The sequence below is a fragment of the Rhinolophus hipposideros genome (genome assembly GCF_964194185.1).
Source record: "Rhinolophus hipposideros genome assembly, chromosome: 12".
Lineage (NCBI taxonomy): Eukaryota > Metazoa > Chordata > Mammalia > Chiroptera > Rhinolophidae > Rhinolophus > Rhinolophus hipposideros.
In genome coordinates, this window is record NC_138058.1 from 50,292,443 (window position 1) to 50,319,590 (window position 27,148).

The following is a 27,148-nucleotide window of genomic DNA, read 5'->3' on the forward strand; positions in this document are numbered from 1 at the left end:
AAACAGATGTGTCAAGGACGAGGGCAAACATTAGTTGGGTAAAGAGAACCAAATGGCAAGGCCAGCTGCGCAATCACCACATAGCTGTTCTTCACAACAGCCTTGGGCCTCACTCGGCAAGGTGACGGAGAGAGAGATTACAAACCAGGGTTTGAAGGCAGATGTGGGTTTGTGTCTCAGACCTCTAAAAACTCTCTGGGAGACTCTGGGCAGATGACTTCACCTCTAAATCTCAGTTCCTCACCTGTAATGTGGAGACAGCTGCTCCTCATTCATGGAGTTGCTATAAGGATTAAGGCAATACATGTTTTCATGAGGGCGATCTCTACGTTTGGATACCACATTTGCTTGGGAGACAAATCATACCGAAGACCCTACAATAAAATAGCACCACATTTGGTCAACTCACGTTAATTACTAAAATGGCTAAGTGACTACAAATACTCCTTGTCCATTTTGAGTTGCAGTTTTACACATACCATTTTACAGATAAGACAGAGAAAGATTCAGAAAAACAATGTAACTTGCTCAAGAAGCAAAGCTGGTACATGACAGTAGAAGGGCACAGACCAGCCCAAGATTCACTCCAAGGTGAAGAGTATATTCACTTGCTGTGCCTAAGCCTGGGTACACTCATGCACGCACACACGCACTCCCATGAACACATTTATACACATGCATGTTTGTGTGCAAATGCACATGAGCACACAGAGACACACATACACAAACACATGTGTGCACAGACACACACAAAAACTCTAAACACACACAGAGACATGCACCTGCCCCTTATATGGCATGTACCTACATTCACTTGGATAACTGAGCTACAGCTTGAAATATGAAGGTTTTTTTCTCCCCCTCAATATTTGTCAAGTCTCTTGAAGTCTCGTTCACAGTCCCTTAGAGAGAATGCCAGTCAAGTCCCTAAAGAACACAGGGAAGTTCTTGTTTGCATAGGTCTATCCACAGGCTTCTCCTGCCTAATAATGGGTGACATTCTTTCCAGAAAATCAACATGGGATCCTCTCTTTTACCTGATCATTTTAAGTATACAGCACTAAGGACTTTTCTGAAATTCTTTGACTTTTAACACAGATTTTGCATATCTGCCATCAGTAGTTACTGGTATTTTCATAATGAAAGAACACACAAAAGTGGCAACAACAAAAAAAAAAAGCCTTTTTGTAGTCTTGGTTCTATCTCTTACCAACTGTATAACCTTGACAAAGTAACCTTTCTGAATTTTAATTTTATCATCAGTAGAAGAAGAGGGTTGGACTTGGCAAGTTCTAAGATATCACCCCCTGTTAAAATGTGGGAGCTCTGTCAATGGTCATTGGAGTTCTACAGTATCTCTGATGGCATTGTGCTTCCTGGACCACCTGAGTTTGGCAGTGGGAATGTATACCCTTCCCACCTACCTGGCTTGCTTCAATTAAATATTCAGACAATAACAGCATATGGTACAATTCTAGCTTCCTAACAGGAAAAGGATGAGAGGATAGTCTTCAAAGTGTAGCCTCAAGTGAGGTGATAACTTCAAAAGTGCCTATTTTCTTCTTGCTTCATAATTGGAGCTCAGAAATGTCTGTGGAATCCTTTATAGTAGAAGGGCAGACATTCAACATGAGGTCAAGCTGTTAAATTCGTCTGGCCTGTCCACACTCACCAGGCTTCACAGTAGGTTACCATCAGAGACCTGACTTCCGCTAAATAAGAGTGGAGGGCATGGTCTCCCGAGCCCACCAATCCAATGTGGAGATTAGTTCGGTTTGGGGAACTCTTCTGTCATCAGTCTTTCATCCATCAGTCTTTCATCCATGCTTCCTATATGAAGTAATAAGTGCTCTCAATTAAATGGAATTATTTCATAGCAAAAGCTGTCAACTTTATGGTGCCCCCCCCAGACAATAATTCACTTGAAAATACTCTCAACCTGAAGACCGATCCACTCCTTAGGTCCTAAATAATAAGTAATAAAAATGGTACCTCAAATGAGTTTCAAGGGATCGCTATGCAATCTAGACTAAGCAGGTATCTTTCTAGTATCTCTTCTATTATTGAACATCGTTCCTGGGGAGACACTCTCATTACTTAATGTGTTAACCCGTTGAAAATCCCATTGAAACAGTTAGAAAAAAATCCTTCTGGGTCAGGTTTGATAGAGCCTCAGTGTGATTTGTAAAATAATCAAAATTGTACAGGAAGAGGATGTTAGAGATTGGGAGTTTTAATTTTGCCCTGTTTCCTGTGTGACGATAAAGATTATTTATTATTTTTTAATCTAAAAATCATAAGCTTACCGAGGTTCATGAAAGAGGATGTGGTTTCATGAGAAACAGTAGCTACACCTAATTGCCTTAAAGAAAGTCTATCAAAAAAGCCTATCTGTGAAACTGTGGCTCATTTTTTTCCTTAAGTAATGTTACTACTTGTTCGTTGTCTACTACATGGCCACTGCTTTGTATATATTCTTTCTGTGCCTCACAGCTACACTATGAGGTATAGTATTTTTTTGTCCTAAGTGTACAGTTGAGAATCCTAAGACCCAGAGTGGATATTTAACATGTTTAGTGAGTGTCACACAACTAGCTAGTGGCCAGCTGAATAAGAAAATCCATCTGAGTCCAAAAGCCAGTAAGCTTTTAGCACAACCCTCGGTGTCCCTCCTACAACTTTAATTCAGGTCTGAAGGGGCCAGGTTTGAAATGAGTTAGTGCCAGAGAAAAGCGACAGAGTTGATGAGTCTTTCATTCTCAGTTATACATGGTGACGTTAAGGGTTTGGAAATGAGTGTGTAAGCATTGGACAAAGATGCAGAAGGACCAGAAAATACCAATCGTGGAAAGTGGACAGGACCCATCACTGCCTTTTCTAGAAAGTCCAAGTTTAATCCCATCATGAGGAATCCAGCGGTACTTTCAAATACTTTTTGTGATCTTGGAATTGTATTTATATTTGCTGCTAAAAAATCGATGACCTCTGTCTTTTGAACCTGGAAATAATAAAGGATACTCTAAAGGACCTTTCACTTTCCACTATGAATGTCAACTTGCTTTCCATGGTGCTGCTATTTGAAATTTAGGGGCCTGACTTTAATCAAATAGAATATCTGCCTTAGAGTACATGTGAGATCATTGTAATTTGGCCAAAGCTCATTTAAGATATCAAATACTTAAAACACACTGTCCAATAGTCACATTAACTAAATACAGCAACTGCTCTTCCTCACTTTGAATCAGATATCAGAAAGTAACGCTTCTTGAACACCTTATCAGAGCCCCTTTCAAAACTGCCCTCACTGAATTAAAACTTAATTAGAATTCTAATTTTCACCTTTAAAGTATAATATTGAAAAGAATTATTTTCTCTTTCTTTAGAGTCAGTTATTCATGATGTCACTATATTTTTTTAAACATAATAAATTTCTACTTCACTTTAAAGAAAAGTTTATTTTCCCAGATAATTAATTTTTATCATCTCTGCAATTGGAAAATCATAACTACATAATTCAATGTTGTCTTACTTGCTTTGGCCATCAGAAAGTTGAGTCAATTTTTTTTTTTGCCTAAGTCTTCAAAATTTACTCAGCTCAAGTATCGAAAGCATTCTTTATTTCTGCTTTCTTCAGACATTTTTTGCCCTATTTTATCTTAAAGTATCTTATGCTCTATTAATAGGTACAGATTTGCTCAAGTCCTCTTATAAGTAGGAAGAGCTAAATTAAAATGCTTTTTTAAATAGCAAATCTGTCCTATTTACCACTATTTCTCTAGCACCTATTTTCGCAATGATAAGTATTTGTTGAATGAAGAATGAATGAATTTATATGTGAATCAATGTTTCTCAATCCACATGTAACTGGATCAAAAGCCTGTTTTCATTATATCGTACTGCCATGTTTGATCTAAAAAAAAATCTATATAAATACATGCATACTCACACACACACGTATTTTTACACATAAAATATATTTATTTTTGCATGTGCAAATTGAATATGCAAATCTATTTTTAAATGGCATTTTCTTTTGATTTTCCTAGTGGAATTTTACTATTATTTAGCTGATAATCGTGATCCTGAGAAAGGGGAAAAGCAGGGGGCAATAGTAAGAAAGAGGATAACAGTAAGTTCCAGAAAACTATTTATGGGAAATACACTAGGCCTATATTGGTAGGGAGGCAAAGCAAATCTAGGATGTCTATCACATTAAAAATGTCAGTGATAGCAGAATAAAATATTGAATCGGGTAGCTTCAACTCCCAGGTTCAGAATGAGGTAGGCCAGTTACACGGGTGGGAGTACAGAGACCAGAAAGAAAGAAGTAATTATTTTCTAGCCCCTGGATATGCTTTAGCTAATATTTCTGAAAAGAAGATTGGCTTGTTTGGCTGTTTGCTTATTACAAAATCTTGAGGAAAATACTGTAGTGGAGGACTCCAGAATGATTCAAAGCTCTTATTTGTAAGCTTGAAGTCTTGTCTCTAATGAGGCTTTTGTCTGGAGAGGCAGCAGCTCAGCTCTGCAAACAATGCACCATCATTGGATCCAGTAGTTCTTTTGTTGGCATGAGCTGCTGCGATGTGAATACAGTTTGCAATGTGAACACAGTTTTAGTTGTTGCTTACTAATCAATGCATGAGGCATAGAGGGCCTTTCATCCCGAGCCAGAGCCTTTGTACACTGTTTTTAGCAGGGGAAACATTTCAGCATAATTCTAAGATGTGAAAAAAAAGGAGAAAACATAACCAACATGCACATACACACCCAAAAGCAGAGAGGAACGCCATAAAAGTGACTTGCAGCATTAATTCTTGCTGTTCACAACCTGCTCTCTGGATAAAGACCTTGTCATTCTGATTCCTGCCATCAAAAGCCACTGGCCTGAACCTACAGGGTTTGACACACACTCCGCACGCTCTCCATCTCTCCTGCTTTGCCTGTGCCTGGTCTGTCTGGCTGGGTGTTGTGTCTTTTAAGTCCTGTTAGGGCATCTGAGACCACAATCCCAGCACAGAGCTGAAAAGGAGCTTACAGAATCAACGATTCCAACCTCTCTTTTTTGGTAAACAAAAAGCTGAGACCAGAGAGGGAAAGAGTTCCATTCAAGGTCACACAGAGCCTGTTATAGAATCCGAGGTTCATGCTACATGATGTTCATTCCCTGATGTTGTTCCCTAAGGACCTCTGAGCTTCTTGATGATGTGATGCTCCAGCATTAGAAGAAGCAAAGACCAAAACTTTCCTAGGCCAACAATGTAAAGGCACTGAATAGAGTGATTGGCCCTGCCATCGATAAATAGTTTTTTGGGGGGTCAGACAAGCCTTGCAGCAACCCTGTGCAGTAGGTATTGATGACCCTCCTTACGAGTTGGGCAAACAGAAATTAGGATTCACACCCTGACCCAGGGTTCTGATTCAAGGTCAGTCTTTATTCCATCTTGTCAGACTTGTGCCTCCCAGAGTTTAATGCCTGTGGGTCACAGGCTTAAATCTATTTGTGGCACTTTGCTTTTGCCTCGGGGCCTGTGCACTAGCTGTTTCTCCTGCATGGAAGATTTTCCCTCCACGTCTGGATGTTCTCATCATTAGGGCCTCCGCTCACAGACACCTCAAAGGAGTTTCTCAACCACCCAGTCACACGATTATGTTACCAACTTCATTGTTGTCAGAGCCACATCAATATCTGAAATTACCATGTCTGTCCATTTGTTTTGTTTGATTATTACCTATCCGCCCTTGGAAGTTCTATGGGGTCTGTTTGGCTACATTTCCAATGCCTAGAACTGTGCCTAACACAGAAATTATGAATAAATATTCACTTAAGAAATAAATGGTAAAGTCACTCTTGCAGCCACTCCTTTCCCTTTGAAGATTTACTACAGATACCGGTCCAGGTTAGGAGTTCAGGCTAGGCTGATGATACAAAATTGTGGCCTGACATCTCATAGTTTCAGAGCTCAGACCTGTAAACTGAATGCCATTTGTGTTATGCCTTAACCAAATAAGGAAAACAGGCCATGGACTTACTAATGAGAGAGAAAGAGATCTTTGTAAGATGGTTTATATTGAAGGAAAGCATAACAACAGCTTGATGCAGGGTTATTATTTATGAAAGTCTATAAAGCCACTGGCAGACAGACAGACTTGATTGTCAACACCCACCGTAGCCAGCCTACTCTCTAAAAAAGAAGTGTTCGTGAGCAGTGAGGGACTAGCAATGCTCTATCTGAATTTCATTAATGAGCTGATCCTCCCATCCAAAACTGGTATTATTACATATAAGATTACAGATTCTCTTTTAAAAAAATCTCAATTATCTTTCCAATGGCACCAAAGAGAAAGTTAGTGATGGCTAGCCTCAATTTCCAGGAGAAGAGATGGAAGTACAAGGAGCAGCTGTGAGGTACCCAGGAGCGTGTAACTCATCAAACCCTTTTGGATGTCAGTGGAGGACTCTATTTAGTGAGATTTTGTTGCAAATCACAACAGAGAGAAGGAAAACAGACAAGTGGATGAGGGGTGCGCTGAGTAATTGCAATCACTTTGTATTGTGCAAACCGAGACCGTGATTAGAATCTTAGATTCTCCACTTATCCACCTAATCAACTCACAAACCCCGGGACCAACACAAAGTCCTTTCGAGTGACCTGAGACCAGGAAAATAGTCACAGAGGAAGAAGTTGGTATTGCTATTGCCCTTCCCATCTGCTACACAGACAGATATTTGCCACCCAAATGAAGAGAATCGCACTTCACAATAGGGCTGATATAAGCCACTAATAGAAGATTTTCCCGAAGGTGATAGGAAAACCACACTCTTTGGGAAGAAGAAAGGAAGTAGAGCCATCCATCATTCCCCCAAAAAGCATTCAATAATTTAAATATGATCCCATATGCAGAGGGTTATTTTAAGGAGGGTCGTTATTTCTCAATTATACTTTTCATAAAACAAGGCCAAATGAATTTAGAGTTGATCAGAATGTATTTTTGCTGGACAAGCCACAGAAATTTTTCTCTCTGGAAACACTGCTGCAAGTCATTCCAGTGAAGTAGTGGAAAGAGTTTCAGTTCTCCTAAGCATCACTTAAACTCTCTGAGCCTGTTTCGTCATCTTTAAAATGGAGAAAATAATACCTTCTTTAGCTGGTTGCTGGGAGGATGAAGATTATGTGGGACATATGTATTTGCCATGTGCTTGAAGGTAAGCACTCAGTGAGTGAACCCAAATTCATAGATTAATCACAGCAGCATCTAACGAGCATCCAGTCTTTCTGCTGCTCTGCATGTGGAGCAGCCTTTCATACCCATCCACCCTTTATATCAATTTCAACATTTTCCTAGAACATTGAGTTGTTTGTTGAAAACTACAGGGTTATTGCTGCCCAAACAGTTCCTTTAAGGCTCAACTTCCGGCACTCCAGGAGGCTAATTCAGAGACAGCTGCTGATATTTACAAAGTGTTATCAGCGCCCTCAGGCCAGTTGTCATGCAGGATCTCTGGTCCCTTTCCCTGCCTAAGAACCCAGGATATGATGAGGCCAAAAAGGAACACCAACGGAGCCACAGATAGTGGAGTCATACCACTATATTCTGGCTGGCAGCTGGGTTGGAGACACAGGAAACAGGAGCCACACGATCTGCAGCCTGCCGGCTGCTTCTCTGTCAACCAACCCACCCCTTGCTAACTGCAATCTGAGCTTGCTAACCCCACTTGCTAGCGGCAACCCGCTGTCTGCTTCTCTGCCAACCAACCAACCAACCCCCTAGCATAGCCATGGTAGTTATATTAGTGGTTAATGGCTAACTGGTTACAGCTGATGGCCACCCAGCCACAGCCAATGGCCATCTGATTACAGCTGATGGCCATCTAACAACAAAGCCAGCACCTTTCCAAGTGAGGCCAAGAGCACCTTTCCCCAGAAACTGCTCTCGGGGACTCCGTCCCCACACCAGTCTTAGAACCTGGTGTGCCCCCGCACTACCCACAGAAACTAAACCATCTGAACTAGCAGGAGGTATCTACATTTGCTGAGTATCAGTTCTACTTGTTGAGGCTATATTTCTTACGTGTTCAAGTCTGTAGAGAATATGCTTCTCTGCAGAATCCTGGACTTCTACTAATTCTACAATCAGTAAAGGGGAAGAGGACACACTGAATTTCAAGATGCTCAGCCTGATGTGGAATTATTTTGCAGAAAGAAATCTTAGGTCAAAAATACACAAGCTTAATTGTGTCAACCTGTGCTCATTTAGGAACATTCAATGCCCATAGAGGAATTCTTAAAAGAGAGAGAGGCTAAGCAGTTGAGACTCAGCTTTAAACTGATTCCTTTTTCTAATAATCAAACTCACATGCAGCCAGGTCCTTAGTGGATCTGGTTCTCATTGGCTGCATTTGCTGAGAAGTATTTCTGTCACATTAGCTATTTCTTGTTCTGTGCTAACCACCCTAACAAGGTCCACGATGGCCTGAGCTGGTAAGCATTCTGTTGCTTGTGGAAAATTTCACTCAGAGGTTCATTTAGTCCAGACAGGGTTGAAAGTTATTCACAGAGAGTGAGTTGCCTTCTTGCGTCCCTTCTAGGACTGTCACACATCACCTGTGCCTTACCCCCCAAGTATGGGCTGTAACTAGCACTGGTGAGACAGAATGACCCGTAGCAGTCTCTAGTTTGGAACCAGAGGGCGGGGATGATTAGCAGGGCCTATTCAGTGTGCTCTAAGAACAGGTCCACAGTCAAAGTTATAAGTCTGTAGCAATCTTGAACTCAGACTCTTAGATGTAGGTTTAACTAAAGCCCTTATATCTCTCTCTATATATATTTCTCTCTCTCTCTCTCTCTCTTTCTCTCTCTCTCTCTCTCTCTCTCTCTCTCTCTCTCTCTCTCTCTCTCTCTCTCTCTCTCACACACACACACACACACACAGACATGAAAGCAAGAGATCAAAAATTCAACAATTGAACCACAGTTCTCAATTTTTGCCTCTTAAAACGAAAAGGGGTAAATTAGCTGATGGCTCGGGTTTCTTTCATCTCAAATATTGTCTGATTCTGTCAGAACCTTTGAAAGCAAAGTGAACTGGAAATGCACAACAGAAGAGCAGAACCTGGTTTGTAATTACTGTATTATCAGATTGCAAAAAAAGGTGATAGCTATGGAAGAGAAAGCCCATTCCATCAAATTGTCTTGATAGAATCGGCTTTCTCCTCCATAACTATGTTGGTGCTCAAAAACTAAAAATCTTGGTGTTCAAAAACTAAACAGACACAAAATTAAAATCAACCCCATTTGGAAAAAAAGGAATAACATTTCAAAAAGAAATTTTGCCCAAAACAATGTGTATAGAATGCAGAAAACCACTGTTGTGATCTAGCTTCACAGTTATGAATTTGTATATTGTACAGGGCTGCTGAGTAACATTTATTGGGCAGAGAAGATCACGTGGATGAGAGTGTGGTTGGCCACAGATGTCATCCTATATCCATCCACTCATACTTCTGGAAAGTGTTCTGATCATTCTCACTATTCCGTAGTGGAGAATTCGCTTGCAAAATAAAAATAGACTAATTATAGATAAATGAATGCTGAAACGGAAAAGGCAGACTCGTCCTCTGATTGACAGCAGCACACATTCCCTAAGGTGGTGTAATAGTATAGGCTGGTTTCCCAAATTCTAGAGTGAAGAGTTAGATGCAAACCAGTATGTTTGATCCCAAACTAGAGGGTTGACCTTTGACAACTAGAAATGGAAATAAGAACTTGCCACACTCAAAGTACAAATTCCAAAATGATCACAACTATGATGCCCTCTCTTTATTGTCTTATTTCCTGTGTTTAGTCGGTTCCCAAGAGCTTGAGAAAGAGCATATGGCTGACTTTTCAAAAAAATATATCATGTCGAGAAACTAGTATACAAACATTACTGATGGTACATGAGTGTTTTCACATTCCTCAAAAAAAAAAAAAAAACCCACATTGTATTTATATAGCATTTAGGCATTGGAGGAATTCTCAGATTCAAACTTTATACCAATATTTGACAGATTCTATAATCCTCAACTTGCTTCAACAAAACATCATGTGTAGTAAATGGTCCCCAGGCTATAAGATCAAATCCCAATTCAGTCACTGAGTCGGTAAAATAACTACCAATTATGTAATTATTTTCGAAAGTCACTTAAATTCTCTGAACTTCAAGTCCTTCATATGTACAATGGGATTAATAATGCTTACCTTGCAGAGTTATTGTAAGGCTTAATAAAATCAGGTATGGAAAAAAAAATAGCTAAGTGCTTGTCATTTAGTAGACACCCCATCATATTCTTTCCCTCTGTTACTTTCTTCCTTTCTTGTCTTAAAATCAAGCAGCTTAGGGAAGCTGTAGCAACAATGTTTCATTCAAACAGAATATAGATTCTGTGAAATCAGGATACTCCAGTCCTATAGATTTACTGCCTTCCTTCTAACAAGTAATAGTGATAGAATATGGCACATATGTCTGCAAAGGGGTTGACAGTTTTACAAATGACTTGGACATTTCCTGTTCAGGGCCTCACCTCAGCTCTGGGATGTGGGAGTTAGCAAACTCATTTGACAGATGAGGAACTGAGGCTCAGAAAGGTCAAGTGTCTTCCCCAAAAACAAGCTATCGGAACTAGAAATTGACTTAACTTTTCTGACCCAAGTGTCTACTACACTCCATCAGCCTCTTTTTCTGGTTCTCAAAGCTCTCCCCTGAAGTGCCTCTAGAAGGATATGAAGTCATATCTGGTTTGCTTTAGGTGCTGTGTTACCTGCAGGTGTCAAGCCCAGGGGTTGCTTTTCACAATCTCCTGTGCTGATGATGCTTCTGTTCTCATGTTCCAGAGTAGGGTCAGAGCAAGCATTGTTGTATCACTAGTTGAAGTGATGTTTTCTCTGTTATCTGTAGTTTTAATGATTTGGCTGTTTTTGTAGTCATCCAACATGTATCAAGGAAACTATTTTAAAAGGTGATGGGACAGATTAATCAAATACAGCTTTTGTTGTTGTTGTTATCTTTCCACTTGTGAAATCCATAAAGTGGAAAAGAAGGATTCCAAAATAAGAGGATCCTTTGCTTAGGTTCCTATAAAAAGGAAACCCATCAACCTGCCTGTTTCTTTGGTAACGCAGAAGAGGGACTCAAAAGAATTACGTAGCCTACTGTAACCCTGGGCTGGCAAACATACAGACCCAGAAGATTATGATCAACTTTGCTGTAACATAAAAGATGCTCCCAGGTGGTTTCTTTTCTTTTCTTTTTTTTTAATGCTCCCCTGATCTTTGCAAAAAACAGACTTTTAAGTATAGCCCAGATGGTGATGGATGAACATAATATTTTTTTGTCCTTTTCTAAGGCAGGGTAATTGTGCATCATGCATGGCAGTCAGTGGTCATTTTTAATATTTAAATGACATCTGAGTTGGAGATTAAAATTTATAAAGAGCAGCGAGATCCCAAGAAAAAGGATGGGAAGCTACTTCTACTTTCAAATGCAATAAAACAGATGAGCCTTCCATTCCAGACTTAGGAATTAAAATATTTAAGATTTCTTGTAATGCTGAAAGCCTGCAGAAGGAAATCTCAATATCCACCCCTCTCTCTCCCTCTCTCTCTCTCTCTCTCTCTCTCTCTCTCTCTCTCTCTCTCTCTCTCTCTCTCTCTGTTTCTCTCTCACACACACACACACACACACACACACACTTTGTGTTGCACACTTATTCATCATGAAGTTAATTCCAGAGGGCAGGATTCCATTTTGTTTTTAAAAGCTTAGAATGTAACCTTAGGATCCAGCATGACTAAGCAATTAAATAAGGACAGGGAAACACAGTAACAATCCTAAGTGGAGGAAAATAATGATAACTACCGTGATAATTATTATCTTGAAATATCCTCAAACACTTTGCAGAGGTAATCTAGTTATTCCCCTGCATATCCCTCATGGGAAAGGTGTTATTGTTTCCATCTTGAAGACAAATGTAATATCTAGTCTCGATTTATGTGTCATTTCTTCTGAGAAACTTCATTTATTTGTTTTCTTGTTCATCTTCACAATTTGGACTTAGAGACCCCACATTAAGTAACCTTGTCGAGTTAGAGGCAAAATAATCTATTTCGATGGATGATTGATTAAAATTCAGTGTTTTTCAAACTGTTTTAATCAGATACCCTGTGAAATTATAAAATGTCCCAAATATGGAAATTTTAAAGCATAGAATGTAAAATAAATCTAACTGGAAAGTCTAGTCCCCCTTCCTTTGAGGAATGAGGAATGGGGGAGCAAGTAGTGAAAAAGTTAACATGCTTCTCCTCTTCCTCGCTCCCTCAAATAAGCTCTGACAATTGCACCTCTGACAGTGAGTTCTACCTGGAGCTAACATGTAGGGCAAAAGGGAAATGGGAAGAAAAGTGAAAGAAGGAAAAAGGAAGAAATGGATAAGGACACGAGAAAGGAGTGGGTAACAGAAACACTGAGTCGCTGTTCTTTACCCATCAATGTGACCACATAGGAGGCTTGCGAGGGGGTGCTGTATTAGTTAGCTAGGGCTGCCATCACAAAACACCACAGACTGGGTAGTGGAAACAATGGAAATGTATTTCTCACAGTTCTGGAAGATAGATATCCAAGATCAAAGCGTTGGCAGGTTTCATTTCTCCTGAGGCTTCTCTCCTTGACTTGGGAGAAGGAAGGGGCCATCTTCACGTAGTGTCTTAAGAGGGTCTTCCCTCTTTGTGTGCACATCCCTTCTGTCTCTCTCTGGGTCCCAGTTTCCTCTTCTTATAGGAATACCTGTCAGATTGGACTAGAGTCCATCCTCATAGCTTCATTTTTAACTTAATCACCTCTTTAAGTGCCGTGTGTTCAAATACAGTCCCATTCTGAGGTGCTGGGTGGGGCTTAGTAGGGCTTCAACATATGAATTTGGCGGAGATAGAATTCGGTTCATAATGTGTGCTTTTATGGAAAAGCACCTTTTGCTTTCAGGTAAGGGTGATTATAGAAATATGTAACAGCCATACAGTACAAGTGCTGCAGGAAATTGTTGTTACAAGATAAACTGAGGCACATTAAACTTTTCAAGAGTTTATTTGAGCTAACACAGATTCAAATTGGGCAGAGTCAAACCAAAAGTGATTAGAAGCGCTCTGCCAACGGACGCTAGGGGAAAGACTTACAGAGCAGATGCAGAAGCAAAGCAAGGAAGTGATTTCATTGGCTGTAGCTTAAGCAGTTTCCTTATTTTGGAAAGCATGGGTGGTGATTTGTGTTTGTATTTTCTTAAATTTCATTTTCTCAGATACAAGTATATTTACGGGAATTGACTCTGGCTTAGGTTTTGATTTGCGTACATAGGTTACCAAGGCATTAGAGCCATCTCGGCCTCATAGCCTCCTTGTTTAATTATTTTAACATAGTCAACAGTGCTTGTTCATTCCAGTGAGTCACATCCTTTTGAATCAGCTGACCTGACTCAAGTTTCCTGCCTATTTGGTCTCCCAAGGTGATCCATTCGTCCACTGGGGGTTTCCTCCTAACAGTTGATTGGAGACCTTCCAAAGCCTCAAAAGTGAGGGTGCTTTCTCCACAGATCCCCCCAAGTTGGTTTGCATAATAATCCTGACCAGGTGCTCCTTGAAGAGTGGGCCATTGCCTCTTCTGTCTTCTTGTAAGATGACAGGTGACAAGTCCAGACATTCCTCTCTTCATGTTTCGTGAGAGGCACATTTCCCTCAGAGTTACGCTGCTTTCAGAGTCCCCATCGTCATCTGCACCAGATGGCCTCCCCATGGAGTGTCTCATGAAGAGCACATGCATTTGCATTTGGGCTGTGTTGACAATCTCAGGTCAAGCAGTCAGCTGGAAAGTGTGACAGCCTCACCTGCTGCCAGCTGCATTCATTAAATGAAAGAAAGTAGATCCTTGGTGACAAGGTTGGGGCGTTGGGGGTAGTGAACAAAGTCCTCAAGGAGAAGTTTTTTCCAAAATGGCCACAAAACACAGATGTCTATTTGCTATCACTTCAGGAAGAGCTGACATCCAATCTCCCAATTTTAAAATATATGAATGGGGATTGTATCACATCAGAAATGAAGTCTCCATTTGAGTATAGTGGTATTGATTTCCTTTAAATAGTAAGCTTTATGCACTTCCTTCTTCATTGACAGTATAATGCACTTGGAAAAATTATGATATTTGTGTATATATCATGTAATTAAGTAGTTATAGAAAGTCAGTAGAAATTAATGCATGTATCCATTCATTTAACAAGAATTTAACCCGCTTATGCCACATGGTGGAGATGGGACCAAACACTAGGGACAATGAACAAATCCGTGCCCTTGAAGGGCTCACAGTTATCTGGAGAAGAGAGGAAAAGTGGACAGGCACCATCTAGAAACTGGTTGTCATACTGCTCATGCATGAGAATCACCTAGAAGGCTGGTTCAAACACAGATTGCCACCTCCCACCCCACCCCCACTCCTTTAGTTTCTGATTGAGTGGGGTCAGGAATTTGCATTTCTGACAAGCTCCCTAGTGATGCTGCTACTTTGAGAACCCCTGATCTAGTTTAACAAGTGTTGGGGGATATGGAAGCTCTCAGGAGGAGTGAGAGGGGTTCAGAGAAGACTTCATAAAGGAAGTGACCTTGAAAGGACAAGTGGGAAAGGGTAAGGAGGGAGGGATTGGGGGACATGCCAAATACTTTTAGTTCTAAAGGACAAAAGTAGAAGGAAGTACATGTGGTTTGAAAAACTTGCACATCATTCCATGTGGCTAGGATGAAGTTTGCGTGTGAAATAGTTGCTGGAGAAAGAGGCAGGGTCTGGAGCCACTGTTGGAGGCCCTGTGCAAACATTGTCCTATACTTGATTGTAGAACCATGAATGTCCAGAGCTGGACTCGAAGCTGGAAGAAAAGAACCCTGGGAGAAGAACGCTGTCACAGTTCACTTTCTTTAAAAGAGGCTCTTTTTTCTGAGCCTGGCACAAGGCTTCCCAACCTTTGGAAGAAATTCTTTTCTTTTCTCTGAGGTGACAAATCTCACAGGAGGTGATATGAGAGTAGAAAGGGGGTATGTGGATTGCATCTAACCAAAACTGAGTGAAAGGTTAAGTTTTTGCCATTGACCCATGAGCCATAGAAAGAGGGTATGTCGGAATTTTAATAATTGTTTCATTATGATTGACTCCTGGAAAACCTAAGATTTACCCATCTCTAACGGCCTCCTGGTCACTCAGAGCGGAGTAATGATGGGCCTGGGAAGCAGAGACTGGGAGAAAGAGAGACCCTGATAGCATGGGTTGTGATGAAATGTGCTTCATTCTTTTCTCTCCAGGGGAAGATGATGATGATGACGAATGTGGGGAGGAGAAGCTGCCCTCCTGTTTCGATTACGTGATGCACTTTCTGACTGTGTTCTGGAAGGTCCTGTTTGCCTTCGTCCCCCCCACAGAATACTGGAATGGATGGGCGTGTTTCATTGTCTCCATCCTCATGATTGGCGTACTGACAGCTTTCATCGGAGACTTGGCTTCCCACTTCGGCTGCACCATTGGCCTGAAAGATTCTGTGACTGCAGTAGTGTTCGTCGCACTTGGAACTTCAGTACCAGGTAAAGAATACATTCATATATGATTCCCCCCATTTGCCTTATCACCTTTGCTTGCCTAACAACTTCAAAACTGTGATAACAAACCAGGCCTATGAGAGACGAGAGCCCCAAAGATATACATGACTACTCTGTCAGAACACTGTCATGGCATTTTTCAAGGTTAGAAAGCTGATCAGTATCATCATGATGACGGGAAAGCATTCCCAGAGGGAACTGCATGGCCTGCAGGGAGAGAGCAGACTGATTTGATGGATAGATTGATAGATCAGCTTCTCATCACAATTAGCACTTTCAAAAACACAAAAGACAATTACAGAATCATCTTCAAGAACAAATTTTTTGTCTTTTATGTATTTAGTAAAGTTTGGATGATTTTTATGAAACTCTGTATTCATTAGGTAACTAAGATAAATGCTGAAAACCTGCTACAATATTCTCCTGACCCAAGTATTAATGGGAGTAAAGAACAAGAAGCAGGCATTGATCAGGACAGAAAAGGTTATCTCAAAAGTGAGCAGGATAAGTGTACATTGCATGGACGTCCCTTCATGCATTCCTAGAAGCTTAATTTTTCTGCCAGCCTACAACTGTAGCTCATTATGGTTGCTCAGACTTCTGATTAAAACATCATACTCCCAAATATGACATTGACAGCAGTAATTTTCAAACTTTGGTGGTCATCAAAATTACCTGGGAGCTTGTGTAAAAAATGCAAATGCCTGAGACCTATCCCCAACCTATGGAATCGGAAGACCTAGAGTAGGGGCCCAGAAAGGTATGTTTTAAGCTCGCAGGTGATGCTGGTGAACATCAGAGCTTATTATAACTGACATCCTGGACCTATTCCCCAGCACTACTTGACATCTTGACAGATGTACAGCCTTCACTTTGAGCAACAAGATTCTCATTCTCTACCAAGTAGCAGGTCAAAGACAAGCATCACAGTGGGTCTGGGGAATGGCGGGACTTGGGAGCAACAGCCCTGCTGTGGTACCACTCACTTTGCACGTTCCACACTTGTCACTGATACAAACGCTGTGATTTCTACGAACACTTGCCATAATCGGCAACCCTGGCTTCTGGGCTTGAGTCTGAAAAAAAGCACAGTTGAAATCATATATATCTATCTCTTCACTGGAATCTACTAGTTCTTCTCCGCTGAGATATTTATCATCTCAGTGACGATGGGTAAGTTACTTAACCCGTCTGAGCCTCAGTTTCTCTATTTGTAACATACTTAACTTACTGAAGGAAAATACCTATAAATGATGTATCTAGTATGGCATCTCGGACATGGAAGGAACTCGATCAAATAGCAGCAGCTTTTGTGGTTATTACTTATGTTGAACAGCTGAGGATCTGACCAACACAAATCTGAACACTTTGGATGAACTGACCTGGGAGACCAAGAATGAAGTGTCCGTACTTATACTGGTCAGCCAGAGCACAGGGTGCTGTCCAACTGATCAACCACTTGGGAGGCTTGATCAAGTGGCCTGGCATGGTTTTGGTGCCCAACTGAGCTGACAGAGGAGCCAGGAGATTTAGGGAGTAAGAGTACTCCCGCCTTAGTTAGCAGGGTTATGCAAAGCCTTCCAGTTGACTACTCATCCTCAGAGGAAAGCAGGCTCCCCATCAACCCCAGCTCTGTTCCAGCAGTTTCACATTTGATCTTTATTTTGAATTTTTTTCCAAAAATAATCAGAAATTTACCAAACAGGAGATAAAACTTAAAATATTCATATTTTGGGGCGGCCAGATGGCTCAGTTGGTTAGAGTGTGAGCTCTCAACAACAAGGTTGCCGGTTCAATTCCCTTATGGGATGGTGGGCTGTGCCCCCTACAACTAAAGATTGAAAACGGCAACTGGACATGGAGCTGAGCTGTGCCCTCCACAACTAGATTGAAGGACAACGACTTGGAGCTGATGGGCCCTGGAGAAACACACTGTTCCCCAATATTCCCCAATAAGAATTAAAAAAAAATTCCTTTAAAAAAATTCATATTTTAAGTTGCTTTGTTTAGAAAACATATACAGACGGTGCCAAAAAAAAATTATATACATTTTAAGAAAGGAAAAAAACTGTATTAAAATTGTAATACTCAATGTATACTGATAACAAAAGATGAATACAAGTCACGTTTGACTTCTGCAATTGCAAGGGGTGCTCAAGGTGGTTACCATCAGCATCAAGATACTTCTGATTACGGCCAACTACTGCTTGAGCATAGATAATCTCTCTTAAAATGTGTATACATTGTATTGGCACCCCCAGTATACAACCAAAGGCACTGAATACCAAGGTTATCTATTGCTCTATCTATGGCTATTATAAGAAAATGTTTTGGGGTCCACTTTGCCTAAGGCTTAAATCACTGTATCAAATGGTGCCCAAGTTAGCACACACTGTTGGCCATGGGTTTAACCCTTGAGGAGAATCTGCACAAGTTATGGTAATGAAGATGAAATTAGGTCTCTCATGACAGTTACTCAAAATCAGCCTGCCTTTCTGCAAAGTCAGCAATCAGTTCTAGCAAATGCATCACTTGCTTTCAAACGGATCAAAAGAAAATGCTTTTCCTACATCAAATCCTTGTACAAAAAAAAAATTGTTCTTAAATTTCCCAACTCCTCATCTTAATACCTCAAAACTGGCTCTTTTTTCTATATAATAATCTCCCAAAATGGCCCTGGGCATCTCTTGTATTAATAAGTGTTTTTGAATAGTGTGCAGCCATACAATTTAAAACAATGTTTTTTTTCTGTAACATAAAATGTGGATTACAGTAAAATTTGTGTTTGGAGGACTCATTTGTTCTGCCACTTAAAACCAGCTTAATTCCCAGGGAGAGGCATCAAGAAGTAAGAAACCCTATTGGGGAGAATACAACAGAATCATTAGTTGTCAAAATGGTTTCCCTACACTGCCATAAATTCTTCCCATCGGGATAGAGATTTCTTTGCTCTGTTATTGGGAGAATTCCTGTAATTTGCTGCAATATTAACTGTGCAGCATGTTCCCCAAACAATATATTCACAGGTAATCTCACAAAATCATATCTATATAAACAGACTTTTTTTCCCTAAAAACAGCTTTGCAAATTGAACAAGATGCTGCATGAATATTTCTTACTTTATTCTTCAACCCAGATGATTTCGAACAGTGCTTTATTTTAAAATCTCCTGACTGAAAAAAAAAAAAAGAAGCTATTGTTCCCAGATGACAAAACCCAGTTGCTATATGCTGAAGAAGAATAAGGAAAACTCCTTCTCTTCATTTGTAGCCTACCATTAATTTGGCAGTGGTCCTGGCGCCCCCCTTTTTCTCCAGGTCTATGTCTTGACATGTGTCCTAAAGAAGAAGGGCTCCTGGCTAATGTCTGATATACTGCTGCCTCTTTCTAGGTGAGACTCTTAGATTCTGCTGGGCATTGAAAACTTTCCCTGCCTCAAGCAGGATTAACTAGCTACATATCTCATTGGAGGTATGTTTTACTATATTATTCAAAATCTCTGGGGAAAAGAGCTTTTTGACTTTCCAGGTGAGACCTTGCTTCTTCCTCCTACCAACTGGTAGCAAATGTTCATTAGCATCTGCTGTCAGAGAAGGTCTTTCTCCCTCTCAACCTGAGGTTTGCATAAGAATTTAAAGACCCATACAAGTTCGTAAGAGGAAGGGCCTTCTTTTTCTAAATCACCTTTTACAGAGCTACCTGTCAGCAGCAGAGGGAGCTTCTCGAACAGTCTCTTTCCACTTCTGTGCAGCTCTTGTATTAATAAATAATAAACCATTCTGAAAAGCATGGCAGCCATACAATTACATTTTCTGTTCTGTCATATGGAATGTGGATTACGGCTGGAGTGAACCAGAGCCTGGTCTCCAGGTCTCTTCTCTTCTTGGTCCACGCTCACTCCCTGAGCCATCACGTCCGTCTCCGTGGCTTAAATGTTATTAATATGCCAATGACTGGCAGATGTATATCTCCAGCCTCCACTTGCCCCTGAGCTCTAGATTCACATACCAACTGCCTTCCCTGTATCGATGCTAGATGTGTAATTTGCAGCTCAAAATTACCATGTCCAAAATAGAACTGTTAATTTCCACTGCCTAAGCGCCTTATTTTTCAACCAAACCTATTCTTTCCAGATTTTGCCTTTCTCAGGAAAACAGTCTCATCATCCACCCAGGTGTCCTTGATTCCTTTTTCCTCACCCCCATAGGCAATCCATGAATAACCCCTGCAGATCTTTCCTCAACCATATCTTGATCACCCTCTTACCTCTCTGTCACCACCCTCCTTGGTCCAGACCCTTACTCAGACTCAGGAAACTCCTGTCTTCATGCTTCTGCTATAGGTAGTTTTAGATATAATCAGACCACAGTTCTGCTTACAGTCTTCCAACGACTTCCTGCTTCACTTAGGATAAACTTTAAAAGGCACCACTCTGGCTGACAAAGACCTGTGTGACTTGGCCCCGCTGTCTTTCCATTCTGTTTTCCTCCTTGCCCACTGGCCTTTTCACTGTCCTCCATGCACCAAGTTCATTCCTTTCGCAGGGTTGCACTAGCTCTTCACCTTCATTTACACACAACTGGCTCTTTGTCTTAATTCTATCTCATCTTAAATGTCACTTCTTCAAAGAGACCTTTCCTTAACCACACAAAGTGAAGTACTCATCCAGGTCTTCTGTATTATAAAATAACAACCTATTTTCTGTATTTATTCCTTCCTGGATGTTTTTGGTTTATTTATTATTGAATGTTATTATGATCTAACTCTCATGGGATCTTATGATCTAAGCCTCATGGGAACAGAAATGTGGCTTTCTTTTTTCTATGATATCCCTGGTCCCTAAAATGATGCCTAACTAACACACATATAAGTAATGAAATTGTGTGTGTGTGTGTGTGTGTGTGTGTGTGTGTGTGTGTGTGTGTGTTGGAGTGTATGTAGGCATGTGTTGTGTATATAAACAAATGTACAAATCAGTCATTTACACATTAGTACGAGTTGTTTCAGTTAGACTGTTCTCTTCCTAACACCTTCTAAAAGGTAGCAAAGAATTAAAGTTATGACTGAGAGAGAGAAACAGTAGATGCTTCTATAGCGTGGCTTATTTTTGAGAAATAGAATGTATCTGAGTAGGTTATTAAGGTAAGAAGGGACAAAGGTAACTTAAGAGCACTAAGAATTTCAGAACAAAACATTTTTCCTTTTAATTCCTCCATAATTTTGGGAACTGTAATGAGGAACAAGATTTTATATATATATTTTTTTATTTTTTTTTTGCCTTCATTCTTTTCTCTGCCATAATCCCTTTCTCCAAGATCCAGAACTCAGGCCAGTACTTTTAAAACTTTAGGTCTACTCTGTGGAGTGCTAAATAGACATTTTGAAATGGCCTGGCATGGGTTCATAACCACGTTATATCACATTGCTTCTGTGGAGTAACAGTTTCAAAATTCAAGAGAAAAAAAATATATATATAAGAAGGAACATTTGGAACCCAGCCTTTTTTGTACTAAAGACCACCTATAACGTCACATTCCTTTAGCTAACAATTATTTCATTTACTTGGGTAAAACCTGGGCATATGGGGTCAAGACATTCCCACTTCTATACCAGATTCCAAATGTGAATTTTCCTTTCATTTCTTGCTTCCATTGGATTCAAATAGAAGTAAGAGTCCTTCCTTAATTGCACAGAAAACTCTTAGACAATGATGAATGGGAAATATTTTTACCTCACTTGGTCCTACTTTGGTCTTTCTCCATACATCTTGATTGAGCTTGTTCTGAAAACAGCCTACACCCCCCTTTCACTTCCCTTTACCAATTGTTTACTCCCAGAGCCAGAAGAGTTTAAACATTGGGTATTCTAAGCTGTCCCTTAGTCTGTGGTGTTGTCAGATTTTCTGTTCGCTTGGAGTGTTTTGAATATCTTTTGAATTCTATCAAGTAGGAATTATTTCACTCTAGAGATTTTAATGCATGCATGGAAAGGAAATAGACAATTATAGGGGTGGGTTTTTTTTCCCCATTTTGTATATAGAAACTTTTGTAAAAATAAAATTTTGTTTTAGAGAAAAGGCATGTCATTCTTAAATTACATCACTTCCAGACTTCTGAATACCATAGGAAGAATTTGATATACAACTAGTTACATTAGCTGTTCACTTTGTTCTCTTAGTGCAGCATTCATGAATATGTGCCAAGGGAGTACAGTGACAAGAGCTTTAGAACTGAATTCAGGAAACCGGACTTCTAACCACAATTCACTGTGTGGCTGGAATCCACTGCTTTCCTCCCTGCGCCTTGGTTTTCTTGCCTGTAGACTAGGCAGAATAATAGATGGCAATTTAAATAAAGTCAATGAGAGGATTAGTAAGATGGGTCTCAGAGCACTTTGTCAACTGACAATTGGTATAAAATACAGGAAAGAATTATCATTATTTACACTGAGATCAACTCTCCAAAGGTCAAAAAGGAATAGAAACCATGACAAAATGAGAACGAATAGGAAAAGTTTTGTGAGGAGAGAAAGAACCCTTTAACATGCACCATAGAGCTCCACTGCATGCCACGGCATAAGCAGTATTTATCCGTTATCCATTATCTTATTTAGGTTATATCATTAAGTGATGAGAAGTGATTTTGCCCCCTCCAAACATTTATTGCTTTTTGTCCTTTAGATTCTTTTTTTGAAAATGAGACTGTCTTTTTGTGAGTGTGCTAGAAAACACTATTTGGTTTTGCAACAAAAAATTATTAGCTATTAATGGTTTAAGTTTTTCACTTTTTAATTTCCTGACTTCTGATTGTTCTGCAAACTAAGATATTCTATAGTATACTTCTGTAACAAGTACATTACAATATATTACATCCTGCTACTTTGTTTCTCACTGTAACTTTATTTCCTAAAGTAACTTGGATGGTTGAGTAGGTTATATAGTACAATCTCAAGGGGTCACCATAATCTAAATGATACCCCTGGAGACATACGGGGTACCACATCCATGGATGTGTGTAGTGGCCTGCCTAAAGAACACTTTATATCAGATAGGAGATTGTGCACCAGTATCCTCAGTTGCGTGAGGACATTAAAGCTCATACAGAACACATGCTCTGCCCACATTTAGTCCAATTTACTATCAATATGGTAAATTTTGGAATTTGTATTATCTTCCTTACAATCTAGTACTTAACCACTCTATCATTCCACCTTGGATTTATTTTTGAAATAAGTATTGCATACATACAGTCTTTCCCATATATCTCCCAGGTGTTTTTTTTTTTTTTAGAAATTGTTCATTTTTCTCTTTTCCTCAATTTTAGTATTTCCCACTTTTAAAGCATGCAGTAGTAGGATTATATTCAAGTTCAAGGTCAGACACCATCATTATTCCCTTTGGCATGGAAAATAGCTAATAAAGTCCATGACTTAAAAAAATTCAGAAATGAATGAAGACCTATTTATATACCCATAAACTCTTAGCATTTCCTATGTGTAAAATTTCAAACACTAAGACAACTAGAAACTCTTTTAAACATGTCCAGCTGTGACCTGATTGCCAAAAAATAGAATGTCAAGGTAATCCTCTCCAGCACAGCCATGTGCAGCTAATGGACATGACCATGAAAGGAGATTTGGTCATTCGGGGCCTAGACCGAAGGGGCCTTTGATACAAGGCTACCCAGGCCTTGGGGTCAAGGGGTCCCAGGAAGGGAATACTGGGGACACTCTCCCAGCAGGCATGTTCAGCAATGATTTATTGGAACCTTTGGAAATCATGTTCCAATCTTTTAGGTCTCTGAACAAAAAGAAGCAGGAATCTGGGAGTCATTCTTGGAGGTTATTGTCCCAGGCAATTCTCAGTACACACAAGCAGTCTACTCTTTTCTTACCCACTGAGATGGGCTCCGAAGGGAACACAGCAGCACCCCACCAAAAACAAACACTCTTTCCTGGAGAGCAGCAGGAAATCAGATGGATTCCAGCATTTCCTCTCCTCTCATCTCCCTTCAGACAGATTCGTGTTCTCATTGCTGAACTCACAGTTGGATTAACTGTTTAAAGCCTCCATCTCAGAAAAGTTACACGAAATCTTCTCTTAGTGAGTGTTAATGAATATGCACAAGATAGTATAACGCACGTGAGCTTTAGACTCAGGTAGACCTAAGTTCAACCCCCTACCCCCACCCCACTTACTAGATATATGACACCCCAGAGACAAATTGCTTAAGTCCTCTCAGATTTAGTTCTTTAACCTGATTAATGGGGAAAATCTATGTCACAGAGTTGTAGTGAGGATGTCACAGGAAAGCGCCTTTATAAAGTACTCAGCACAGGGCCTGGAATATAGTTGCCACTCAAAAAACGTGTTACATTACTTTCCCCTTCCACTTCAATGTAATGATACATGGGTTTAGGCCTTCTGGGGTATTTAGCTCAGGTATCTTGTAGCAACTGAGAGAGAAAGAGAGAGAGAGAGAGAGAGAGAGAGAAAGAGAGAGAGAGAGAGAGAGGAGACCCAAGAAAATTCTCAGACTGTCTTTATTATTATCCTATGTTAAAAATTCTGGTGATGTGGATATCTCCAAATGTGTTCCTTTTTCCTGCAATTTCACTGACTCTCTATGAGCTTTATCCTTTGAACACTGACATTTCAACTCAGAAAACACAGGTTGAAGAGGAAGTGCCATTGCTTCACTGTGTATATATATATCTAATTGGATGATTAACATTTCACATCAATTGAAATGGAAATGAAAACAGAATTGCTTTACTCTGAGCCAGGATTTCCCAGTGGCTGCGGTGTCAGTTCCCCCAGATACTCTACTAAGCATTCAGTTTTTGTTTTTGTTTTTGCCACCAAGAAATGTCAGGATTGTGGGACATGGGCCCTGTGATCTGTAGTGAGGCCAGGAGGCAAAGCCACCTAGCTATGTGACCAGAGGGGCAGCACTAGACAGCCCTAACCACTTAAATGGTTTTCCCAGGGACCTTACCTTAACCTCACACCAGTGAGGAGCTGTCTGGAGGTACAATGCTCCAGCACACTTTCCCATGACTATGTGATAGCATTAGAGTTGAAGGAAGCCTACAAAAGCAAAAATTTACAAGGACAGAGTGAAACAAAGAAAAGCTAGACACCAGATTTCACAAGATTTGCTCCATAAATGGTATAAGAACTGCCTGTTATCCGAAAGTTTAAAAAAAAAAACAAAAAAAAAACAGCGGGGTATAGACAGCATACAGCAGGCCCAAAGTATTTTGTAAAAACCTGGGAAAGATCCATTTTGAAACCATTTCCATCCTTTATTTTGTCTGCTCAATAGATGAGCTTGTTTTTAATACTTCTAAGGCTGTTTGTTGGCAGTTATACACCTTGATTTGTTTTCTCAATGGGCCGTACTACATGGGCAAATGGCATTAAGTGCAAGGCGGGAGAGGGAACAGGAAGGTAACCAGAAGGTGGTCTGGGGAACAGGGGTCCTCAGCATGTGTCATGAAACTCTACAGAGTGATCGCATTAGTGCCCCAATTTCCACATCAGCTACCTGCTCTCCATCCCACAAAAGTCACAGTGTGAGAGAAGGGGAGCTTAAAATATTTCATCCTCCTCTCTGTCTGGGCCTTCTTATATCCTCTAAGTCAGCCAAATAAGGACATTTGGCAGAAACATCATGTGTACAGGTGTGTGTGTGTGTGTGTGTGTGGTGTTTGGAGAGTTGGTGTTACGTGTGAAGTGAATGAATGTAAATTTCCCTTTCTTTTCAATGTCAAGGTGTACTCCAAAGGGAGCCAGCATCAAGTGTAGTGAATGAGTTAGGCCTGTTTGCTCCGTGGGGATTAACCACGGTGTGGGTCTCTAACAAGTGACTTGTAAAGGTCCAGGTCATGACAATCATTTCTCCCTTCTCACATTTAAAATTTGGTAATTAAAATGAAAAATTTCAGGGACCACTGTTTTGATTTCTTCTTTCAAATTCAGGCCTGAGCCTGCATTTTTCTCAATTTTTTTGAGGTATAACTTACTCATCATAAAACTAACACATTTGAAGAATACAACTCAGTGATCTTTTTTTTGTTTTTTAGTAATTGTACTGTGTTGCAGCACCATTACAACCTAATCCAGTATTAGAACATTTCATCACCCCAATAAGATCCCTCTTGGTCACTAACAGGTAATCCCCACCTCCACCTTCAGCCCCAGGCACCCACTAATGTACTTTCTGACTCTACAGATTCGTCTTTTCTCACTTTTTCACAAAGACCAATTTTAATATACAAATCTCATGGATTCTCCACATGATAGTAATTGTACTTACTCTAATAATACATAACGTTAGGGATTTACCATGGATTTTGTAAGATTTTAAATCAATTTTGATTGTATTTATTACAAAATCTCTATAGATGTTTGCAACCCACAAGTGAGATTATTTTCGGTATTCACTTTATGCATATGTGGATTTGTACACCTTTTAAAACAATCCCATTATTCTCCCCCCAACAGTAACCTTGGCTCACATAGTAGGAATTGCTGGGGGGAAATATTGTACAATGGCCCTGGGAATCTTGGGGTAACACCCCGTGTTTAATGATATATAAATGCTACATGTCCTTAGCCAATTCCGTCAGTTGATCATAACCCAGTACTAAGGAGACGACTCTCATACGTTCAGCTTGGCCCTCATGTGTCACCCTATAGTGGCTGGTTGTTGGCCCCAGGACCAACACAAATCCATGGAAACCATTAGGAAGAGAGCAGAGACTAAGGCCCATTGAACAGAGGTCATGTGCATGATTGCCCTGCACAAAGAATGAAACATGGTTACTTAATTCAAAAGAAAAAAAAAAAATGTGGGCTATAAAAAAAGCCTAACTTAATTGCAATGTCATGAACACCACGTGAGGAACAAAATGAATTTAAGACCCATTGGTATTTTTAGAAAAGAAGACAAATAAAAATGCTAACTCCATTTAAAAGGCAAATTTTACATGTGACTCTAAAAGAATTGCAATATCTGCTGGGGATAGTGCACATTATAGACATGAAATCATGGCACTTGGCATTTATGCCCATGCCAGCTGGAATGCCGTCATGACTTCTCAGCACACAGACCTCACATCCTGCCTTTTCCCAAGAATGAAACATAAGCTATATATTACTTGTTTATACTCTGCTTTATTCCAGAAAAGGATTTAGATTATAAAATGCTTTAACATTATTCAGCCTCCTTTTCTGGCACATGGTCCAGCCATGCTAAATCTATTGGTGACGACATTGGATAACCTTTGTTGAGCTCAGCACCTGTAAATCCCATATTTCGTGCACAAAGAGAAAAATAACATATTTTGGTTCTATTATTTACAATCAGGAAATTATGTGTTGTATTGGTGCCCCCCCACACACACACACACATCAACCCATGCCCTCTGGAACCCAGGGGGCTTTGTGATGTGATCCTCCATAAATTACAAGCTAGGTTATC

General features: G+C 40.1%; 1 protein-coding gene across 8 annotated transcripts in view; it reads left to right on the top strand.

The window, feature by feature from the left end:
* The window catches only part of SLC8A1 (solute carrier family 8 member A1), a 317,960-nt gene that overhangs the window by 261,061 nt on the left and 29,751 nt on the right, over window positions 1-27,148 (top strand). For all 8 annotated transcript variants that reach the window (XM_081068958.1, XM_081068955.1, XM_081068956.1 and 5 more), the window contains one exon: window positions 15,372-15,647. In XM_081068958.1, the coding sequence (XP_080925084.1) occupies window positions 15,372-15,647 (276 nt within the window). The remainder of the gene's footprint in view (window positions 1-15,371; window positions 15,648-27,148) is intronic.